This window comes from Cydia amplana, chromosome 10 (genome assembly GCF_948474715.1).
Source record: "Cydia amplana chromosome 10, ilCydAmpl1.1, whole genome shotgun sequence".
Classification (NCBI taxonomy): Eukaryota; Metazoa; Arthropoda; class Insecta; order Lepidoptera; family Tortricidae; genus Cydia; species Cydia amplana.
This window is the reverse complement of record NC_086078.1, coordinates 7588957-7611256: the sequence shown is the minus strand read 5'-3', so window position 1 is coordinate 7611256 and position 22300 is coordinate 7588957. Positions and strand designations below refer to the sequence as shown.

Sequence of the window (22300 nt, the reverse complement as noted above, 5' to 3'; positions counted from 1 at the left end):
TTCTGTTCATTGAACTGGAAGATTACTAATCATGTGCTACATAACGAGTTATCACCTCGGGAATTGAGTGATTACAATACATTATTTATGTTGCGCTATAAATGGTCAAACAGAATAAATCCCAGAGGTACCACTGAATACTGATTTGTGACATCAGGCTTACCTTGTAGGTACCCATAAATACTCACCTTCTTTGTTGCTGTAGCTTCCCTATTATAATGTATTAGTATTAGGTATTAAAGTAAGTTTTTAATAATTGGTAATTACGATAAAGCTGGTCAAGCAAAAGGCGGCAAATTTGAAAAATGTAGGCGAGAAGGGATATCGTCTAATAGAAAATTTGAATTTCGCGCCTTTTTTACTGTCAAGATTTGTTTGACCAGCTATACATACTTACACAAGATATGAACAAAATAATGTTATGATATTCATTTTAAAAGATAAAAGAAGTCAAGTACATAAAAATATAGAAAATAATAAAAAAAATTGATAAGGTTTTTTATAAAGTGAGTAAGTAAGTTTAGTTTTTAGTAAGTGTTTTTATATTTAAATTTTATATGCATATTGTAAAAATCCTAACCTAAAAAGAAAAATTTAAATAAAGAAAATTAAGAATATATACATATATATATTTAATAATTCACATAAACACTGCCCAACATGTAAAGTCACGTACTTATTATAAATTAAATATGCCCCAAAGGGCTAGTTTTTTAGTCGGCCTGTAGCCACTTGTTTCTCGGTGTCACTGCTTTCACATATTTTATGTTGTGTTGTCCATATACCTAGGTTTTATTTTTATATTCATGCTTAAGGGTAACATTCCATTTCTGACCGCACCTGCACTACTGGTACTGAACGCGTCGCTGTTACTGTCAATTTCCATAGTAAAATTGACAGTAGTGCAACTGTCGTTGGAAATGGACTGTCACCTTAACCTAAATTCGCTTCATCTTCAATGACATTGAAATAACACAACTACACAATGGATCGCTAAGTGAAAATGTAGAGCCCTTAAAGGTGTCTTTTGTCAAGAAAGACACGTTATAGCTGTAACTCTTAGATCTTAATTATTTAGTGTATTACATTTATTGTAATTTATGAGAGAGAGAGAGAGAGAGAAATAAATTTTATTTAACACCAAATACATTAGGTACATAAAGGTCAATAATTAAGTCATACAGCGTGGTGCTAAAAAGGATCACGGCTTAGCATAATGTTGCAGTAAAATTACTAAACCTACATTGAATGAGTATGATTTATTAATACGGCGCTGAAGAAAATCTTGTATAATAATAAGTTATATTATAGTAATTTCAATACCGCTATAACAACAATAATTTCATCTAACATAATACAGGTGGAAGGAATGTCGAATGACGAGTGTGTAATATCAAAACCCATCTGATATAGCTATTGATATAAGTGGATTTGTATTAAAAAAAGTAAGTATTTTACTACCAAATACTTTATAAAATGCACAGTACTACTAAATACTTTATACAATATACTAGGTTTCAGAACTTTGAGACAGGTGTGACATTGAAAAATATAGAGCGTGGTTAAAATATGTAAGTAATTAGGTGCGAATTCTTCGAACTAAGGACGAATTGTCATAGTGATGAGACGAGAATCCTTTTTCGAAGGTATATTTAGATTTAACCTTGTTCGTGCTGCATATGAATTAGCGTGGTCGTGTTTTACCGGCTATCCCCCTATTCCGAAGATGAAACGAATTTATATCATGTAAAAGCTTTTTATTACTGGATGGGAACTAACCTAATCTGGACATGATTAATTTAATTCGGTTTTGTTTCTCATATTTTCATCTAATCTGATTCAAATATATCATTTTCTGAAATGAAAATTACCATAAATATAAATTAGCTATTCCAAAACAGATAATTTTAAGCGCCTTTTTTCCTGCACCTAGTTTTTTCTACACGTAGTATTACCAAGTATATTCTTAACTTTATGGGACCCCGCGTAAATATGTCGCAAAATCTTGGATCACGCGCACGTTTGCTATAGGTATATTGTGTAGGTATATTAGCCTAAGTGGTTTTGGCAACTAACGCGTTGGTATCGGTATTCTGGAGGTGTGGCTCGGAAATAAGCAGAGTAAACTCACATGTTACGTAGACAATATTATTTTTAACGACAGCGTGATGAATGTCACTGGATATCTTGAATTGAGTAAGTTCTATTTTTAATTTCTCCGCGTGTACCTAAAATTCTTCTAAATTATGACAAAGACATAACCAATAATAAGTAGAATAAAGTACATATTTATCTAATTAAGAACGCTTAACGCTAACAAATGTATAATGTATTCCAGCGCCTATAATGTAACAAAATTATACACAATCTTGCGCAAGTTGTTACCCACTATTATTTTTACTACTGTTAGAAGTTAGACAGCGGTAGTACAACGGATTTTAAAGATTTTGATGTGTGCCACCGGTCGCCGCTAATAGTACATAATTAACAACAAATATTTTTTCGTCTATTAAGTTAAGGTTAAGGATTAAAAAAATATAATAATATGTAATTGCAGTAATTAACGTGTAATGACTTGGTTATATCTACTATACTACTACTACTATATTCGCCTTTACATCTGAAGAGTCACGCGCGAGTTTCTAGAGTATGAGTTAGTTTTGTTTACTTTAGTTTTATTTCGAAATAATTCGTGTTTAATTAATTACATTATTTTGTAGTTAAGGTAAAAACTGTCGCCAACAAATATACATGTATATAATAAATATTGTATCTACCTATACTTTGGCATTTTATGCCAGTTACCAACAAACAACTTATAAATTTAAAATTTTCACGTTGATTTCAGTAGCCCTTTACAATTTGCGGAAATAATTTATCATTTCTCGTAATTGATACATCACAAACTGCACTTTGTGCGGATAAATACAAAAAAATACAAAAATACAAAATAGTTTATTTGGTTTAACTTATGATACACTTTACATAAAAGGCTGGAGTCTCCCATTAAGTAAAACGATACTTGTGTCGGGATTAGGCTACGTCAGTCACCTGAGAGCTCACGATCGTCGCTCTCAATAGCCAGTGAATATCCAGTCGCCGAGGCCGAAATCGGCTAGGACAGGATGATGATGATGATGATGACTTGTGTCGGGAGAGCCCGCTCTTCCATTAGGAAATAGGGTAATAACTAATAACCAACAAACTGTACTTAACTAAATCAATATACAATTTACAAATTATTATATTGTACTTACAAATTATTGTACAATTTACAATTAATGATCAGTTTCAATTGTGTAATTACAATTAAAGATCTATAGTATTTTAAAACAAAAATACAGGTACATAATTATATTTCAAGTGAAAGTGTGTGTGTGTGTGTGTGTGTATATGCATGTGTGTATGAGTGTGAGTGTGTGTATATGTATGTGTGTGTGTGTGTGTGTGTGTGTGAGTGTGTGTGAATGTGTATGTGAGTGGGATTTAGACTAACAGTGCCTCCCTTTCTTCATAATCCAGTGTGCTTAGCTATGATCTAACACTCTCTCTACACTTTAGATATGTCATTGGGTAAATGTTAAGTATTTTATTGACAGAATTATATAACTTGGCTGATTGAGTCGGAAATTGGCATTGGGCAAATTTTGATTTGGTAGACGGAATATTAATAACATTGGGTATTCTCCTACGTCGAGTCATGTTGTCATTAACAAATTGTATAGCCTTGTGTTGTTTGAGAAGTAGAGCTTCTATATAGAGTTTTCTTACGGAGTGTAGGTCGCTAATCCGATATAATTCAGTAGTAGGGAATCTAAAAGGTTTAGAATATATGACTTTAAGCAAACTACGTTGCGCCCTTTCAATCTCCATGAGATTAGTTTTATTAGCCCCTCCCCATACTGGGATGCAGATAAATATGTAATGAGATGTGATTTCCTTGTTTCTTCCAGTCCTTATACCAATGTCTAACGACTTCATGAGCGTGTAACCGTGAATTAAACTATTTGTCGAAAGTCGAAAGCAGAATTTTGGTGTAGGTAGAGCTAAATATTTAACATTTAACTCTAGTAAATTGGACCACCGTAAAAATGTGTAATACCTATAAAAACACCTGTATAGCTAGGTCTAAATATTGAATCTAGGTACTTACTTGATGTTTGCTGTGTAATTTGTGGACTGTTTAAAAGGCTAACGTTGATTAGGTAAACGACATGAGATCAACTACCCAGACCGGAGTCGCCGGAGTTACCAACAATTGGCGTAAATGTTCTTCTCCTTGCACTATGGCCGTGTTCCTTGTAAAGACAGGAGTGTTAATGGTTTAGTAGTCTCGAAACAGACGGATATCCTCGACAGTGTCCCACTTAATTGTTGGTACTGAATTGGTATGTGGTCTATGAACTCTATAACTAAGACCCATCACAACCTCATTACCTAGGAGTTGAGATGACTTGGTAGTCGGAGGGTCGAAATGGAGTTTAAGTAAAACCAAACATTACCGAAGTTGTGTTGTATTCTCGGTATCCAAGTATAGAGAGCCTAAATCTAAACTTAACACATATATTTATAGGCTATTATTGCTTACATGCTATTTATACAATTACGTGCGTCGCATATTTATGTCGCAGGCAGTAACGTATAGTTACTGTTAATATGTTAACTTGGGCATATAGTACACCTCCCTGGAAAGTTACTCTTCACCCCCACAAAGGAGAAAAAAAAAAAATGTGACACACGCAGTTGCATTTACATTTTTTTTTCTAATTATAAATTGAATATAATAATAAACTAGTTATTACTTTGTTTCAAAATACATCTTAGTGTTATTTTTATGAGTTATATAAACCTGATTATTTTGTAATATCTTAACATTCGGTGACATATCTTCTATGACCTTGTAAGGTCCGTTATAAATGGAGTCTAATTTATCGCCTACTTGATTTTTTAAAAGTATTAAGTCTCCTGGTTTATATTGTACAGAATTCATTTTCTTATCATACATTAATTTTCTATTTACTTTACTAGACATTAAATTATTTCTAGCTTCTGACTGAGCTCTTTGTAACCTATACTTAAATCCTTACTATACTACTACTATACTTATACGTATACTTATACGTGGCACTCGCTTGACGTTTCATATGGCTGGCTGGCTCTGCTTCCGATGACGATGACGGGCCGGGCTAACCCTGGACTCCCTCGAGCATGGGCCGGGATAACCCTGGACACCTCTTGATATGGGCCGGGATAACCCTGGACACCTCTTGATTTGCGAGCCGGGATAACCCTGGACAACGCTCTTCTTTCTTCGTCTCTTCTTAATTTCTTTTCTTAACGCGGTTTCCGCTTTTTGATGTTGGTTGGTTCTTCTCAGGTTGTTTCTTGATTCTTGATAAGCTGGTTGGTTCTGACTGCGTGGATTGGTGTTGAAAAAGTGGTTCTTCTTTTTTTTTCTTGCTTGATTTTTCCTTCTTTCTTGAGTGTTAGTTCCTTGTTGGTTCACTGGTCTGGATCGCCATCAGATATTATAAGTTTCTTCTATGGTAAGTATATTGACGAGCAGAGTCGGGTGAGGAGTTAGTGGAAGTCAAACACCTTATGTGTGCTAGTATAAGAACATTCTGAACGTTTATTCTCTAAATGCCTATTGTTTTATACACGTTAGGTTGCGCTGACACAAGCAATATGCGTTTATGTCGCAGTAAACCAAAGCGTTACTGCTAAACATTGAAATTGGACATTCACCACATTACAGAGTTATTGGAATGAAGTTCCTTATCGCACTATTCGCACGGTACGGACTTGGCGGGTGGGGGCTAGGCGAAAAAAATGTTAGAGTTTTCCGTAACGAATTTACGTCACGATCCTTTTTAACGTCGTTCCAACCGAGTGTTCCAAGACACTCACAATTTTTTTAAGCATATAAATTAATTAATATTGTAGTCTAGTAATATTTTAAATTATAACACTAAAACTGAACAGTTAAATGAAACTCATGTTTGTTTAATAGGTATGATATTCGTCTTTTCCTAATCTAACTATCTAAGTACCTATATACTTATCTAGTTATTTTTGTTTCATATTTTTATTCAGCATGCAATAAATCAAGTTTTCTAGACTATACAATAGGTAAGTAGTTGAATAAATGATATTAGGAGTACGAAATAAACTTACGTTATGTCACTTGTTAATCTAGTCTAGATTTTCGACATGACATAATCCTGATTAAGATTGATTTGATATGTTGACTAATTTCAAACGAACACACTCTGTTTTATTTCCGTATTCATATTACATTACAAACTTCATTAACTAATTGTGTGATGTAATGTAGGCACTTAACGTTTGTTCCATATAAATAAAGCACACTTTACGTAACATCAACGCGTTTTAGTTAACAATTTTTAATATTTTATTTGATATTACTGAATCATATGCACCACGCATAAACTTTCATAAGTTTCTGTGGCGCATCTTAGTTCTAAGTTCTTTGTATTATGTTTTTGTGATGTGTAAATAAAAAAATAAAAAATATATATAATCAGGTTACAGCGGGCTCAGCACGGTTCCATTTTTATCGACTATCACTATGCCCGTCACTTTCGCACTTACATACTTGATACTTGTTAGAACATGACAGGCATGGTGATAAACGATAAAAATGCGACCGTGCTACTAGGGCAGGTGTATGTTGGATTTTATAAAACTATAAAAATTTCTTAGTTGAAGAATATAGTGAATCTTGGCTAGATTCATCACATTGTTATAAAGTTATCAATATTTATTTAGATAACATTTGTGTCAATAGTATTTGCGTGATGTCCTCGTTTTATGTGCTATCGTGTCCCTACTTCTGCATATTGCAACGTTAACAATGGGTATTATTAATATTAATGACAAACCTTATTAGAAAATGCGATTTTGCTCACTGTTTTTAAGTAGCAAAGTACCCTTGTTGGAGCAGCTGAGGTGAAAACTTAATTGTTGGTATATCTTAAGAAAACATGAGTGAATAGAGGTAAGTGACGAAGAAGGAATACATTTTCGCGTTCTCTAATATGTTCTCACTGCTGAGGTGAAAGGTTTGTGAACTTATTCTTAGGTTTATTTTAGTTTATAATTTGTATGTTTAATCAATTTGTACCTTATACTGAATATATTGAACATTTAAATAAATAGGGAGTTAATTTGACAAAATAGTACTGACGTTTTAAGTGTTTTAATATCGCTTAGTAAGGCAATAAGTCTTTCTTCGTTATTGGTTAAGAGGCTTAAGCTCATTTAACCTTATCTCAAGTAGTGCGAAGTGAGCGCAATGAAGTTATGATTATGATATGTCAATTTAAGTTGTAGGTACATTGACTACATGTTTGTACATTGGGTTAATATTATTGTTTTATCGGACATATCGCCGACAACAGAATCAGTAAATTAAATAATACGTACGATTATGCCAGTTGCCACTCAACTCACTATCAAAGCTATATCGAATGAACACTTGTTAAAAATATCAGACTTAATTCCATAGAGCATTCTCTTCCAATCAACCTTCACTTACCTACATATTATTATATTATGTCACTTTTTAATTAAATGTTGTGTTAAGGTGCGGTAGGTTCAGCCAGCAGTGCTCGAAAACTCGTAGGGCTTTTTTTAGATCACAATACGGTTGGCAAAAATTTAATTAATAATCTTGATACCTTCCCACAGGGCCTTCCTCTAGTAACCTCATTGATTCGAAAACTGATTTCTTGACTTTCGCTCGATAGAAACATACCACGAATATAGGTCTAAAACGCACCTTAACAATTTGTGACAAATTTGCATAAAACCTAAAAATATGAATGTTGCTTCTATAAATACGAAATCTAATTTTTGGTTGAACTCATTGGTTACTTTTTTATAAAAAAAAATACATTATATCCGCGATTTCAGTTTTGGACACTGTACGCACGCAAATGTCTGTGCGCATCCATGTTTTTGTTATGTATACATATAAAAGAAAATTTATATTGTAGATACGATTTTTTCATAAAGCATTTCACATATGTGCCAAACCATTTATATTTTTATTATATATATATATTTATATATTCGGCGCCCTTATTAAACATTTGTACTATTTAAGATTTAATATAACCTGTATATTCTTTCGAAATGACACGCATTTCATTTCACAGCAAACATGCGTATAAATTAAACAAGTTCGATTGGATGACGACATGACTTAATGATAATGAAGAGAAAAGGCGCACGCGCACGCTCAGGTCGCTAAATTAAACGGCAATGCACTCTTGACCTTCACAAGCCATTCTTAGTTCGTTTTCCACTATTCTCGAACGACTCTACCTAACCGGTCGCAGCTCACATAGAGCGCCACAGACATCAGAATTTATGACAGCAATTTGATTTCAATAGCATAATTATTTAACGTTTCTGAATACCTCACAACTAAGAAATCACCCACCAAGTAAAAGTAAAATTTACCGTCATGTCGTATCAGGAAATCAAAGAGATATGTAGCACAGGATAGAAAAAATACAAATTATACCAAGCACAGCTCACGACGATGATTCTCTGAATACCTCTTAACGCCTCTTAATATAACTAGGGTAAAAAGCAGCTAACTACAAAGAAATTCTTCGCATTGTTATCATTGTATGTTACTAGTGGAAAGAGGCCAATTAAGGTCAGCCCTTCTATTGTTCTGTATAAGTATAATCAACTCAATACAAACAGTTTATCGTATTTATTGACACGATAAATATATTCGAATAAATGGGTTATTCATTATAAACTAAACATACTAAGAATGCGGCTATCTTAAATTCCGACAAGTATTTCGCGTTTGCGCAAGAAAAGAACAGTCAAACAATTTTGCGTTTTATGCATAAGTCCTTGAGAGCACACGACACGACCGGACAGACGATAATTGCCTAGTTTCTGTTCCACTTATATTCACTGAGTCAAGATCATCATTCATCAGTCGGCTACTGAAAGAATCATAAAAGCAGTCACCTGAATATCTACACTTTAAATTTAATTTACATTAATGAACTTGATAAATACCTACGTTAAGTGATCAGGTAGATTTACGTTTCTGTACCTGAAAGTTGGACATGGAAAATTTAAAAGTAGGCAATGTGCAAAACTACCCATATACAAAGTAATGAAACCAAAAAGTAACGACAACAAATTTTAAGGCTGCATGAGTAAATACAAAATTGTAATTTTGACATAGGTGGATATTTTTTCAAAACTATACGAAACATACAGCACATAATAACACAATAAGGTAAAAGATATAGTTAGAACATAAGCCAAAACAGTTTCCACTTATAGTTATTACAAAATTCCTTTGCTCTGAGAAAGAAAGTACAATTATTAATTATTTTGAATTTAAAAGTAGAATCTAACAGTAACATTCAGTAACGAGCACGATTAAAAATATAACAAGCATAATCTAGAATTTGGAAAATACTAAGCACAATTTTTAATTTAGAATTTAGAATTTGAAATTTCAAACAATAGATACAATACAATAACAATTAGAACAAGACAAGATTACAATTTTATTATTTAAACTTTAGCTAAAGGGTTCGAAACATCGGGAATGTCGGGATGTATATTTCATTCAATTCATTATACGCGATCAGCTACTTAGTTAGTTAGTAGCTTTGACGACCGGTCTGGCCTAGTGGGTAGTGACCCTGCCTGTGAAGCCGCGGTCCTGGGTTCGAATCCCAGTAAGGGCATTTATTTGTGTGATGAGCACAGATATCTGTTCCTGAGTCATGGTTGTTTTCTATGTATTTAAGTATTTGTATATTATATATATCGTTGTCTGAGTACCCACAACACAAGCCTTCTTGAGCTTACTGTGGGGCTTAGTCAATTTGTGTAAGAAAGTCCTATAATATTTATTTATTTATTACTTAGTTTTATTTCATTCGTTTTTGTTTCATTTTATAACACGATCGCTTATAAATTTCAGGGGATTTCGGCCGGTACCAGTGTTTCCAGTTCATACTGCACATCCTGGCCGCCATGACTGCCGGTATGCACATGCTCTCGCTCGTCACCGTCGCAGCAGTGCCAGAACATAGGTATGTAAACGAACACCCACAGACTTCACTCCTGATAATTTTGACCCAGACGAGAGCAGTTCAGTTTATATTTTATGGTGCCTTTTGTAGATGTACGAATTGTAACGATTAAATTACATAGGTACCGCAACTCGTTTCCTTAATCCAAATTGATTCATATAAAATCGGACTAGGCACGACACATGGGCTGAAATGTATGATATTTAAGTAATTATGAATGTAGTTATTGTTTATATCATTATGTTAGAGATCCCGGTGCTGAATTTCAGATAATTTCAGCTCATGTCTTTTATGATCGTGTGTTAAACATTGGCAGGTGACAATGAATAATTATCTACCTATTTGGCAGCACCACTACACTTATATCTCTTTTGGTAATTACATATCATGATATCAGCTAATCGTGAAAATTTCAAGTGGGTGATGATGAGGGCATTAATAATAGGTACATGTATTTCTTTGCCAGTTATAAATCTACTGTTTATTCATGAATTGTGTTACATAAATAAAACAAAAGTAGCGTCTGATTAAATCAACAAGTAAAGATAATATTGATGTGTAAAGATTATGCCATGAATGATAAAATAGTAATAAGTAATTGAAAATGGGCGTTTTTTTAAAGTTGTCCCCTACACTTTTTTTCAAATTTGGGATTTTTTATGTTATTTCTACTCAGAATCACGAGCTCTTTCTATCCTAATAGGAGAAAAAAAGTGTCCCAAAATTTCCATACATTTTTCGGTCTTTCCATTCCGCGACCACCATACAAAGTCTATGAAAAATGGTGACGGAAATAAAACCCTTAGGACACTTTTTTTCTCCTATTAGGATAGAAAGAGCTCGTGATTCTGAGTAGAAATAAATAAAAAATCCCAAATTTGAAAAAAAAAGTGTAGGGGACAACTAAAAAAAAAAACGCCCAAATACACTTTTTTCTCGATGATTACTTAGCCTATTGAATGTAGGCTTATAGAACCTGGAATTAGACATCAGCATCACGTATAATTATGAATCGTAAGAATAAAAATTGTGAGCCAATACAAATTACCTAATCTCAAACTCTTATTTTTATGCAACTACTTTAAGTAGGTGGGTACCTAGGTAATAAGGCATGAGCATGAATAGATTAAATCACAAACATTACTTAAAACCTGAAAAGAAAAGGCTTATGGGTAATTTAAGTTAGTTTGTATTTTTTCGGTACCTACCGATAAGTAGTAGATTTAATAATATTTTAAGAGTTGGTATAATTTTTGATAGTAGTATTTGCAAGCATCGTTAGGCTATATATCACAGGTTATGGTTGAGTAGGTAATTGTACAAAGTTGTCGTGATATATGAATATTAAAATATGTAAATCTTGTAGACGTCGTTAGATTATGATGTTTATTGATACGGGGATGGGCCTTTAACCATATGCTTAAAATTCAACACTATTCCTATTTAATTAAGTTATGCTTCATTTCGGTACGAGGGTTGAGGATGGATTTGGGTATTTTTCTTTGAAGCCCGGAGTGCTACTATCGGTGCGGTTTTTATCAAACTATTCAACGTAAGTACAGACTTTTGTATCATACATATTTTCTTGCATTTGCTCATATCTTTATCTTCATATACTAACACATTAGGTACGGAAATGCATGAACAACTATATTATTTAGTTTAAGATTATTTATACACATGCTTTACATTAATGGTGTGGATGTCAAAATTGCTTTTCACATTGACGCATGAAATCTAACAATGATAGATACTTACGTATTAACCATTGTATAGGAAGTAAATAACATTATCTTCGGTGCTGGTACGCGTATTAGTCAAGGGCATGCTATTAATAAGAAAGATAACTTTAATAAAGATAACAACGAGTCAACAAGACAAACTCTATAATTAAACTGCACCAAAATTACCGTTACGCACTTGCCCAATGACAAGCGGATTAAAAGCATTATTGTACCTACCAGGATAGTAAAAATATGAAGCTTCATGACATTTAGGTACCTAAAATTTCCAACCGCCATCAATTTATGTAGCGCCAGCGCTAAGCACAGTTAACGTTTGCACAATTGTTGTTTAATGAAAGGAACATCGTATTACGTACTCATAGTTATGCTCACTATTTCAGGTGTGCACTGCAAGACGGAGATACAAATTTCTATACACCGCCGAATTCTACAATATTGCTGCTGAACAATCAAACGAATAAAGCGGAATCATGCAGGATGTACGAAAACGACACCATAGTGGAGTGCGAATCTTGGGTATTCAACACAAAGTATTACACCTCGTCCCGAGCCATCGAATGGGACTTTGTTTGCAGCCGGCGATGGATGGGAGCGTCTGCGCAGACAGCTTATATGTTCGGAGTCGTCGTAGGCTCCCTAGTGCTCGGCAGGATGTGTGACAGATTCGGAAGAAAAACAGTGTTCGTGGCTGCGGGGGTGTTGCAACTAGTCTTTGGGGCCGCTGTAGCATTTACAACAGAATATTACACTTTCATGGTTGTCAGATTCCTGTACGGTATCTTCGGCTCCGGGTCTTACATAGCCGGATTTGTGCTAACCATGGAGCTAGTGGGACCATCTAAACGCACAATATGCGGCGTAACTTTCCAAATAATGTTTGCAGTCGGCATAATGCTTCTGGCGGCTTGGGGATATCTTATTGACAACAGATTTTATTTACAAATCGTTTACGCGCTACATGCTGTCATTTTACTCCCACATTGGTTATTGATGGATGAATCTCCTAGGTGGCTTTGGGCCCAGGGCCGCGCTCGTGAGTCAGTGGCTATCGTAGAGAAGGCGCTTAAAATTAACAGATCTATTGAAACTGTAGACACCCCTCAGCTAGTCTCCCACTGCAAAGCGACGTGTGCTAAATACACTGATGAACACTCAGCTGGGACCTCCGACTTGTTCAAGACTCCAAACATGCTAAGAAAATCTTTAATCGTTTGTGGTTGCTGGTTCGCTAATTCCGTTGTGTATTATGGTCTCTCTCTTAATACCGGTAAACTAGAAGGCAACCCATATTTTATCATGTTCTTGATGGGAGTAGTAGAGTTGCCTAGTTATGTCATCATAGTGTACTTTTTGGATAGAGTCGGGCATAGAGCGCTTATTAGCACTATGATGTTACTAGGTGGAATTTCGTGCCTCGTCGTAGCCGCGCTGCCCCACGGATCTACGTCGACGACTGGTATCGTCATGGTGGGAAAACTATTTATTTCTGGTTCATACTCCATAATTTATAAATACTCAGCTGAACTTTTCCCTACCGTGGTTCGGAGCTCCGGCGTGGGACTTGGCAGTATGTGCGCGAGTGTGTCAGGCGCCTTAACACCATTAATCTCTTTGCTTGACACTCTAAACCCAAAGATCCCAACTATTATATTTGGCTTTTTGGCCTTGTTTTCTGGAGCTTCTACGTTCTTCTTGCCCGAAACTGTCGGACGGAATCTGCCACAATCGTTGGATGACGGCGAGAAGTTCGGCGTTGGCGACACATGTTTCACGAATTGCAGCGGCAAGCGGATGAGCGAAGCTTCTATCGATTTACCAGAAACTATGGTTCCCCTAGAAACTATTGGGAAGAACTAATAATTACCATTATAATCGTATACAATAACCTTGCCACAACGCTGTCTAAAAATTAAGCTTAGTTTAGATTGTACATTTTTAATTGTCTTGGTTTCTTGCCTACTAACTATTGTCTCTCCTTATGTATTTTTTTAGGCAGAAGAGTTAATCATAATATTTATAATTATAAGTAACTAACAGACTTTACAGTATCAAATACTATAAGGGTGAAGTATTTTTTTTACGTTTACTTCATTGTAGTCATTTTACATTAGAATTAGATATTATTATTTTTAAATATCTAGTCAATGTTATGATAAATTCATTGCCGCTTATCTGACAGTAACAACGATTAAATCATGTTTGTGAAATCCGTTCATGTGGCAATGATAATAAATACTATTACAGTGCATTTATTTTAATCAAATGACTGGTTTAAAGAAAAGTTTAATAGCCCAGTGTAGTTACTTTTAATTTGTTTCCACTATAACATGGATCTCTGCCATTTATGTAAACAGTTTATATATAGGTACATGTAGGTACATACATATATCTTTAGATCTTGCTTTATAATATGAATACAAACAATTTACAACTGTATTATCGCTCGTGTGTTCTATTTACCTACGTTACATTCTTGGATTGTTATATTTGTATGTAACCTTTAAGATTTTAATCTACCTGTGTAGGGTACCTCTATCGTTACCTAAATACGTCTCATATAACTTAACCAACTAATAAACTATTCATTAGATTCTCTACGTAATTATAAATTATAAAACAGGTTGATCTTATTTGAGAAAACTATTATGCCTACACTGCCTACCTACGTGCTTTCCTTTATGTATGTATACACGCCTTGCTTGGAGTTGTTAAATGTTAAAATATTTACCTAAGGTCGATGTGGCTAATGTCATAGAGGCTATTCCCTCTATGTACTTACTCTACTAGCATTTTTCTCGGACAACGAACAAAATAGTTAATTTCATCGATAACGCAGCGATTGCTTTTAGTTTCAGCGATCAAAAGCAGATGGATTTTTTTCCTATTAAATTCGTACCTATACGAATTTAAATCAAAGAAATATACGCTCGTGGGCGGAATAGTCCCTATGACGGAATTAGCCACATTTACCTTATATCAATAATAATAGGTACCTACTTATAATATTTTATTCTTACTCCTGTTCAAACAGATACTTAGCAAAGTTGTATTATTAATAAAACGGTAACTATAAATATAAGTAGGTACCTAAAACTAAGTAGATAATAGTCACTAAATGATAACAAAAAAATCAATGTTCCATTACAAATTGTGTGATATGATACCTAATATTAATCATTAAATTGTCTACACACACTGTCTACACACCTGACCACAAAAGTACAGTACCTACTCAGTACATTGTTGATATGTATACCTATAAGTAGTAGTACCTACCAACCTATCAGTGACGGGGCGTCAAACATGACCGTCAGGCTTCAGGCCGTCAGGCAAGTCGGAGCTGGGCTGTAACCGCGAAAATCAAAGTTCGCAAATTGCGGGCATCTTTCTCTGTCACTTTCATTACGCCTTCATTGGAGTAAAAGAGAAAGATCCCCGCAATTTGCGAATTTCGTTTTCGCGATAGCCCCTCTGCTTCTTCAACGCCTGTAGGTGTAGTGTAGGAAAAGGTTGTTCGACTAGTTCATACTATGCAAGCCAGTACCTAATGAAATGACCGAGTTATGATTATGAGCGCCCCGCTACTGCGACTTGACCGCATACATGAAGGTCCAATTACACACGCAAACGTAAATGTTAATAATCATGATGCTAGAAAGGTAGGTCGAAATATATATTTACTTACTTAAGACAAATCATACTTTTTATAAATATTACAAGACTGCGACTTTATTAAATACAAGTCGTTAAGTAGATATAAGTGTAAATTAATACAGGGATCATGCAAGGTTCTGAAGAGATACTTTTTTAATAGTCAAATATTTAAATAATTATAATAGGTAGTAAAAAAAACTTAAAAATTAATGCGATAAACCACTCTGAAGAAGCGATTTAACCGACTTGTTTAGGAGCACCTATGTACTGTTACACATAATTTTAAAAACGAAATATTTCTTTCCACACCTTAAATTGAATCTCTTATACGTTAATACATGAATATTGAATACCTTAACCCATTTAGCGCTAAACACGACACGTGCGTTTTCCCTCTACGAAGCATTTTCACTACATACCGGGAAACCCATGTTATCGGCTACGACGTAGCGCTACGACCGTAGCTCAGCGGTGAATGTGTTAATAAATACTTTCTAATACCTAATATATTATTTCTTACGGTCGACTTGAATTTCGAAGAAGAACTAATACCTATATCTGGTTACTATATATGTATTTATAATATAAGTAGTTAGGAACCTGTTGTAATTTTTCCTAGCGTGCCGTTTACGTCTTTGACGGTAAAAGGATTAAGATCATCGTAATAATGTCTCATTTCAGTTATGAGGCTTTAAACGTTATATTGTCTAAAAGCAATGAATTTTAATAAAGTTTTTTACCGCTTAAACACTCTTTGTTTTATTAATTTGCAGCGGCTATTTGGCAACGACATTTTTTCCCACGATGTTTTCCTAAATGTCCTATACCAAAACATGAGCAATTATCAAATATTAAATGAGATTTCCTGTAGGCATGAGCTGGGGTTTAACACATTCACTGTCAGGAACCCACCTGGTGGGCGCTCGTGAACTTTGCTCAGATGCCGGACAACCCGTTGGGCGGGTTGTTTTATACACAGCTATAGACGACCGGTTTCTGGGGTAGTGCGCCGTTTTTTATCTGGCAGTGAATGTGTTAAAATCCACCTCCGGTTTGGTCGCTTGACCACATGCTGACGACTGCCAGCGTCCGAATGCTAGGTATGTTCGCAAATGTATGTGCGTGGTCCCTTGCACCCGCCACATGCGAAGTCCTCTTGAGGCGGACTAAGAAGTAGAGATGCCCCGAATAGTGGTTTTGGCCGAATACCGAATATTTGGCGACCGAATATTCATTTTGAGTCACAATTATTATGAAAACTGATCGCTAACAAAGCTCACCGTTAGATGATGTTATAGCTAAGATAATATATTTTTGTTGAACAGCATTAATGAATAGAGTCAAACAAAACAGACTCATGATAAAAATAAAATGTTTTTTAATCAACAAATGCTCAAAAAAGGGTCTTCGTATTTAACAACTTTCCAAGAACACATTCTAAATATACTCTACATAGTTTTTGGTTATTTTTATAGTGCAATTTTTCTTTTTAAGTAGGTGCAACAGATATTCGGTATTCGGCCGAATAGTAGGCTACATTCGGCCGAATACCGAATATTCGTGACATCTCTACTAAGAAGGCATTCAAACATAGCAAACGGTGACCACCCGCTGCGGCGTCCATTGTACACCTACCTAAATAATAGAGCAGCTCTAACAGAGCTTATTAACTGAAGAAAAGATGACTTAGTTATAAGTTTAGTGCAATCTAATACTGTTTTCACATCACCTATTCGGAAAAGGGATTTTTCTTCCCCGCTACGAGGGATCAAAGTGGGACTTTTCTTCCCTGCTAGGAGGGGAGGGATCAAAGTGGCACGTTTCTGTTCTAGGATATTTTATTGCCAGTATAAAATATTAACACAATTAAAAAAGAAAACAGTAAGTACCTAATTGTAGTAATTATGCCCATAATCGATTACAATTTCTTTATATTTGATTACGTGCATACGTTTATTTAGCTTGAATAATATTTTGAAACATATACTCGTAGCGTAGGTGATTTGAAAAGCAGTATGTGTCACATGGTAGAGCAAGTTGGCAGCGTTTTTGATAGCCCAGAGTATGGGCCCAGACGGTGCAAGTGTTATTTAAACGTCTTAATCTCATAAAATTTTGGCGTTTAAAATAACATCTGCTGCGTCTGGGCTACCAAAATCGCTGCAAACTTAGCTTGGTCTAACTCTAGCAGAATTTTTTTCACCTTGAGAGTTAACACTGAAATACCTCACTACGTCCGTCGCGGGTGGCGTTTTAATTTTAAGTCGAAAGCTATTCAACCCGTACAGCGCTTATTAGTATCAAACTTTCATAACACGCAGAAATAACCGAATGACTTATATTATGTAAGTAAGATAAAGATCTTACTAAAATATAATCAGTGTTTAATTACAAATGGTACCTAAAGTACTTTCATGTATCTACTAAAGGATAGGTATATTTTAACAGAATCGCAGGATACCAGCCGTTTTTAAAGAGTGTGAAATAGCAACTGTTAACTGTTAGGCAACTTATGAAAAGTAAATATATATATAGGTATTCAACGAAGTTATGGTACCTAATAAAAATAATAAATAAAAAATAAAAATGATTTATTCGTTAACTTAATTTAAATTACAATATCTGATCCGGTGCCTCTTTTTAAGTATTTTAAATACTTGTGTTAAGAGAACACCGCTCCTCCACAAATTGTAGCTTAAAGTAGACGTTATATAATAAACAGGTGGTTTACAGTAATTTTAATTTTAAAGATTTGGAATAGACGCGCTGAAGGCGTCAGTATAAGGTTTACAATATAAAATAATAAGAAGAGGTACCTAGATAAGTAGAGGTACAGTAGGTACTCGAGTACAATATAAGGAGAAAACATATTTGTGGTGTGTGTACGTGTGTGTGTGCGTGTGCGTGTGTGTGTGTGTGTGTGTGTGTGTGTGTGTGTGTGTGTGGGTGTGTGTGTGTGTGCGTGTACGTTTGTATTATTCTAACATTTGTTCAATTTCATTATAACTTAGGTTTTTTAGCCAGTTACATACTTTTTCCTTACATTCCTTATGGACGGTCGGACAAATATTAATTTTACTGTTTATTTTATTATATAGATTGGCTGAACGAGCCTCATACTGTCTCTTGGCATATTTGGAATTAGTTTTGGTTACTTTAATTGCATTTGGTTTCCTTCGTCTATTGGTAGAGTTTGTGTTAGTTTTATAGGTTAATGTTTTGTGCCGTTTCAAGACTGCATGTAGTATGTAGAGCTTCCTAACTGACAGCAGATCACAGATGTCGTATAGGTCTTTTGTGGGAAATCTAAAGGGTTTAGCATACATCACCTTCAGTAGTGATCTTTGAGCCCTCTCAAGTTCGAGGAATTTCATTTTCGAAGCCCCACCCCAAACCGGTATGCAGTAGACAAGAACTGACTGTGCCAAAGACACGTAGACTTGCTTCAACAGTACCTATATCTAATGACTAACTTTTCGACTTGGGCTTGTGGAGTGAAAATAGTTCACCTGATATTATTTCAACTCTACTGGTCAACGGTTTAATTGACGTCCACTTGATATTAGTGAGGTTACACTTATTATGAACGGCGATGAATTGAAGCTAACTGGTAGGTTAACTCTTAACTCACTCTAGATTAGAAGACGTATATGACATGGTTATAACCATGAACAGGTCCATGGTTATAACCATTTTTTTTTTATCCGAAGTAAATGTTAGTAAAAAAAACTCTTAGTCTGATGGCCATTGACGACTTTGGTGCGAGTCACGTGTGATTTGTGCAACATCGTTCGTCTTGGTTTGTTATCTTATCTACTTCAAAAAATCAAGCTGATTGATTATAAAACTATTTTTGTACATTTCAGGTGCTGGATTGACGGCGTAGACACAAATATCACAACAGCATTATGGAATTCTACAGAAGTGACGAGGGCTATTCCTTCAATTGAAAACAGGCTACATAACTGCCTTATGTTTACGGACGAACTAAATAACACCGGGAAATGCAACAAATGGGTGTTTGACACAAAATATAGATCCTCGTCGAGAGCGATTGAATGGGAACTGGTTTGTGACAAAAGGTGGATGGGCGCACTAGCACAAACGGCCTACATGCTGGGAGTGTTCACTGGAGCAATCGTCTTAGGAGGCATGGCTGACAAATTTGGAAGAAAAACTATATTTTGCTGGTCTTCGGTACTGCAATTAATTCTTGGAGTTTTAGTGGCGTTTATACCAGAATATTGGTCCTTTTTAGTAATCTCATTTCTGTATGGAATTTTTGGTTCTGCTGGAGCGTATATAACGGGGTTCGTATTATCTATGGAGATTGTAGGGCCTAGCAAACGAACAGCATGCGGAGTAGCTTTTCAAGCTGCTTTTGCTGTGGGTATAATGTTGGTAGCAATGTGGGGTGCAATCATTGATGACCGACAAATTTTACAAGTAGTTTATGGGTTGCATGGCCTTTTGCTTATACCGCACATTTGGATTATGGACGAATCTCCAAGATGGCTGTGGGCTCAAGGCAGAGCTAAGGAAGCGGTGGATATAGTAGAAAAAGCTTTAAAGTGTAACAAATTTACCGAAAGACTAGATAAGGCTCAACTCGTGTCCAGAGGTAAAGCCGAATCATCTAAGGGAACTGAGGTACCAGCTGCTCGCACGATAGATCTTTTTAAGACCCCCAATTTAAGAAAGAAGACCCTAAATGTGTGTCTTTGTTGGTTTGCAAATTCTTTAGTTTACTATGGACTTTCATTGAGCTGTGGTAAACTAGAAGGTAACCCTTACCTGATTTTAGCTGTCTTGGGTTTCGTGGAATTCCCGAGTTATGGTGCAGTCATATACTTTCTTGATATCTGGGGTCGAAGGCCGTTGATCAGCTCTATGATGTTGATAGGCGGTACTGCGTGTATCGTGGCTACATTTATACCGGCGGGCAGCATAATCTCTACAGTTATTGTTATTGTAGGCAAACTGTTCATTGCAGGATCTTTTGCTATTGTGTACAATTATTCAGCAGAACTATTTCCCACTGTTGTCCGCAATTCAGCTATAGGACTGGGATCTATGTGTGCTAGGCTATCCGGGGCGTTGACACCTCTCATTACATTGCTCGATTCTTTCGACCCGAAAATTCCCGCTGTTATATTTGGAGTTATAGCCCTGATATCAGGATTTCTAACTTTATTTTTACCCGAAACCATGAATCAACCCATGCCACAATCGTTAGCGGATGGGGAAAAATTTGGTTTGGGAGACACTTGTTTCACAAGTTGTTTAGGAAAGAAACGAAGAGTTGCAGAGGAAGATGACAAAGGGGGAGAATCAATGGTACCTCTCCGAGATATGAGCAAAGCGTAACATAATTGCAATCACAGGATCTAGTCTTTTTATCATCTCAATTAGTCGCAGTTGTACATGACTCCATAGGTATTTGATATTTAAAGTCGCAATATCATAATGAATGGCAAATTTCTATAAAAATATATCACGTTTATAATGACACCTCTCACTTCGTTCTGTTCCATTCGGTGGAAAGTTAGCCTGACTCTAATATTTTAAAACACTTAAACCCCACATCTTATAAATGTTTCCATCTTTCAGGAACCCAAAACGTGTGTAAGTAGTAGTGGATAATCTTTCTTTGAATTTGGCACAGGTACAGTCAGCGTCAGATACTTTGTAGCAACCAAAGTAGCCAAATAGTTCGGTACACCATATATTTAGTATGGTGTACCGAACTATTTGGCCACTTTGACTGTTACAAAGTATTTGACGCTGACTGTACCTACCTATAAAAATACATGTTTTTAAAACGACTGCAGCGTCATATGCGTTAAACTTTACGCAATCCTCATTATTAAAACGACGCCTAGGTTACATTTGAGAAAATGCGCGAAATAAAAATAGACCACGCTAAGTTGGCAGCGATTTTGATAGCCCAGACTGTGCAAGTGTTATTTTAAACGTCAAACTTCTATGAAATTATGACTTTTAAATGGGTGATGAAATTGTGGATTTTTATTTTTAGTTCTTATTTTCCATATTTATATATTTTATTTTAAAGATAATGTTCTCTTGTTTATGATTATGCATATACAGCAGAGCTGTTTCTTTAAGAATTTAGTGATATTGGCTAAAAATGTTCACCAGCCCAGATCAGCCCTGCCTATAGCTGGCATATTTATTATATATATATATATATATATATGTATTTGTGTATGTATATGTATGTATCTTATTTTATTTTTATTTGTGTTATACTGTTTTGTATTGTGTTTTTCTGTGCTAAAATTCTTATATTGAATATGAAACACCTACTGACATGACATAAATTTATTAATTTCCGCTACCTAAAGGTTGTCTGGAAGAGATCGCTTTTTAGCGATAAGACCGCCTGTTGTTTAACCTCTTCTTCCTGTATTATCCGTATTGTTTTCTGTAATGAGGTGTGCAATAAAGAGTAAGTATTTGTATTGTATTATTGTATCAATTATTGTTTAAAAATTATTATACTTACATTCATTAAACAATGCAGTTTAATATATTATCTTTATATATGGCATATATCTCACGAAATCTCACAATATATCCCTTAAACGTGTCCCCTGGACAACTCTTATTTAACAGAATCGGAACTTTTTAATTTAAACGCGAAATAGTTATAGTAATGAAAGAAAATTGCTTCTGCTACTTTCTTTTATATTGTGTTATTGTATCTTTAAACATTTATGAACTGCTCTTGAATTTAAAAAGAAATAAAATAATGATATGTGGTTTTCAATT

The 22300-nt window shown here is 35.1% G+C and overlaps 1 protein-coding gene across 2 annotated transcripts in view; it reads left to right on the top strand.

The window, feature by feature from the left end:
* LOC134651346 (organic cation transporter protein) overlaps positions 1–22300 on the top strand; it is a 499346-nt gene that overhangs the window by 1082 nt on the left and 475964 nt on the right. The window contains exons 2-3 of one of the 2 annotated variants that reach the window (XR_010097104.1): positions 9998–10109; positions 19375–20944. Coding sequence is in view for 1 of the 2 variants with exons in the window: in XM_063506422.1 (XP_063362492.1) it covers positions 9998–10109; positions 12235–13711 (1589 nt within the window). In the remaining variant the exon portion in view is untranslated. Of the gene's footprint in view, positions 1–9997; positions 10110–12234; positions 13803–19374; positions 20945–22300 lie in introns of those variants that run through there. The other variant, XM_063506422.1, reaches the window with a different exon arrangement.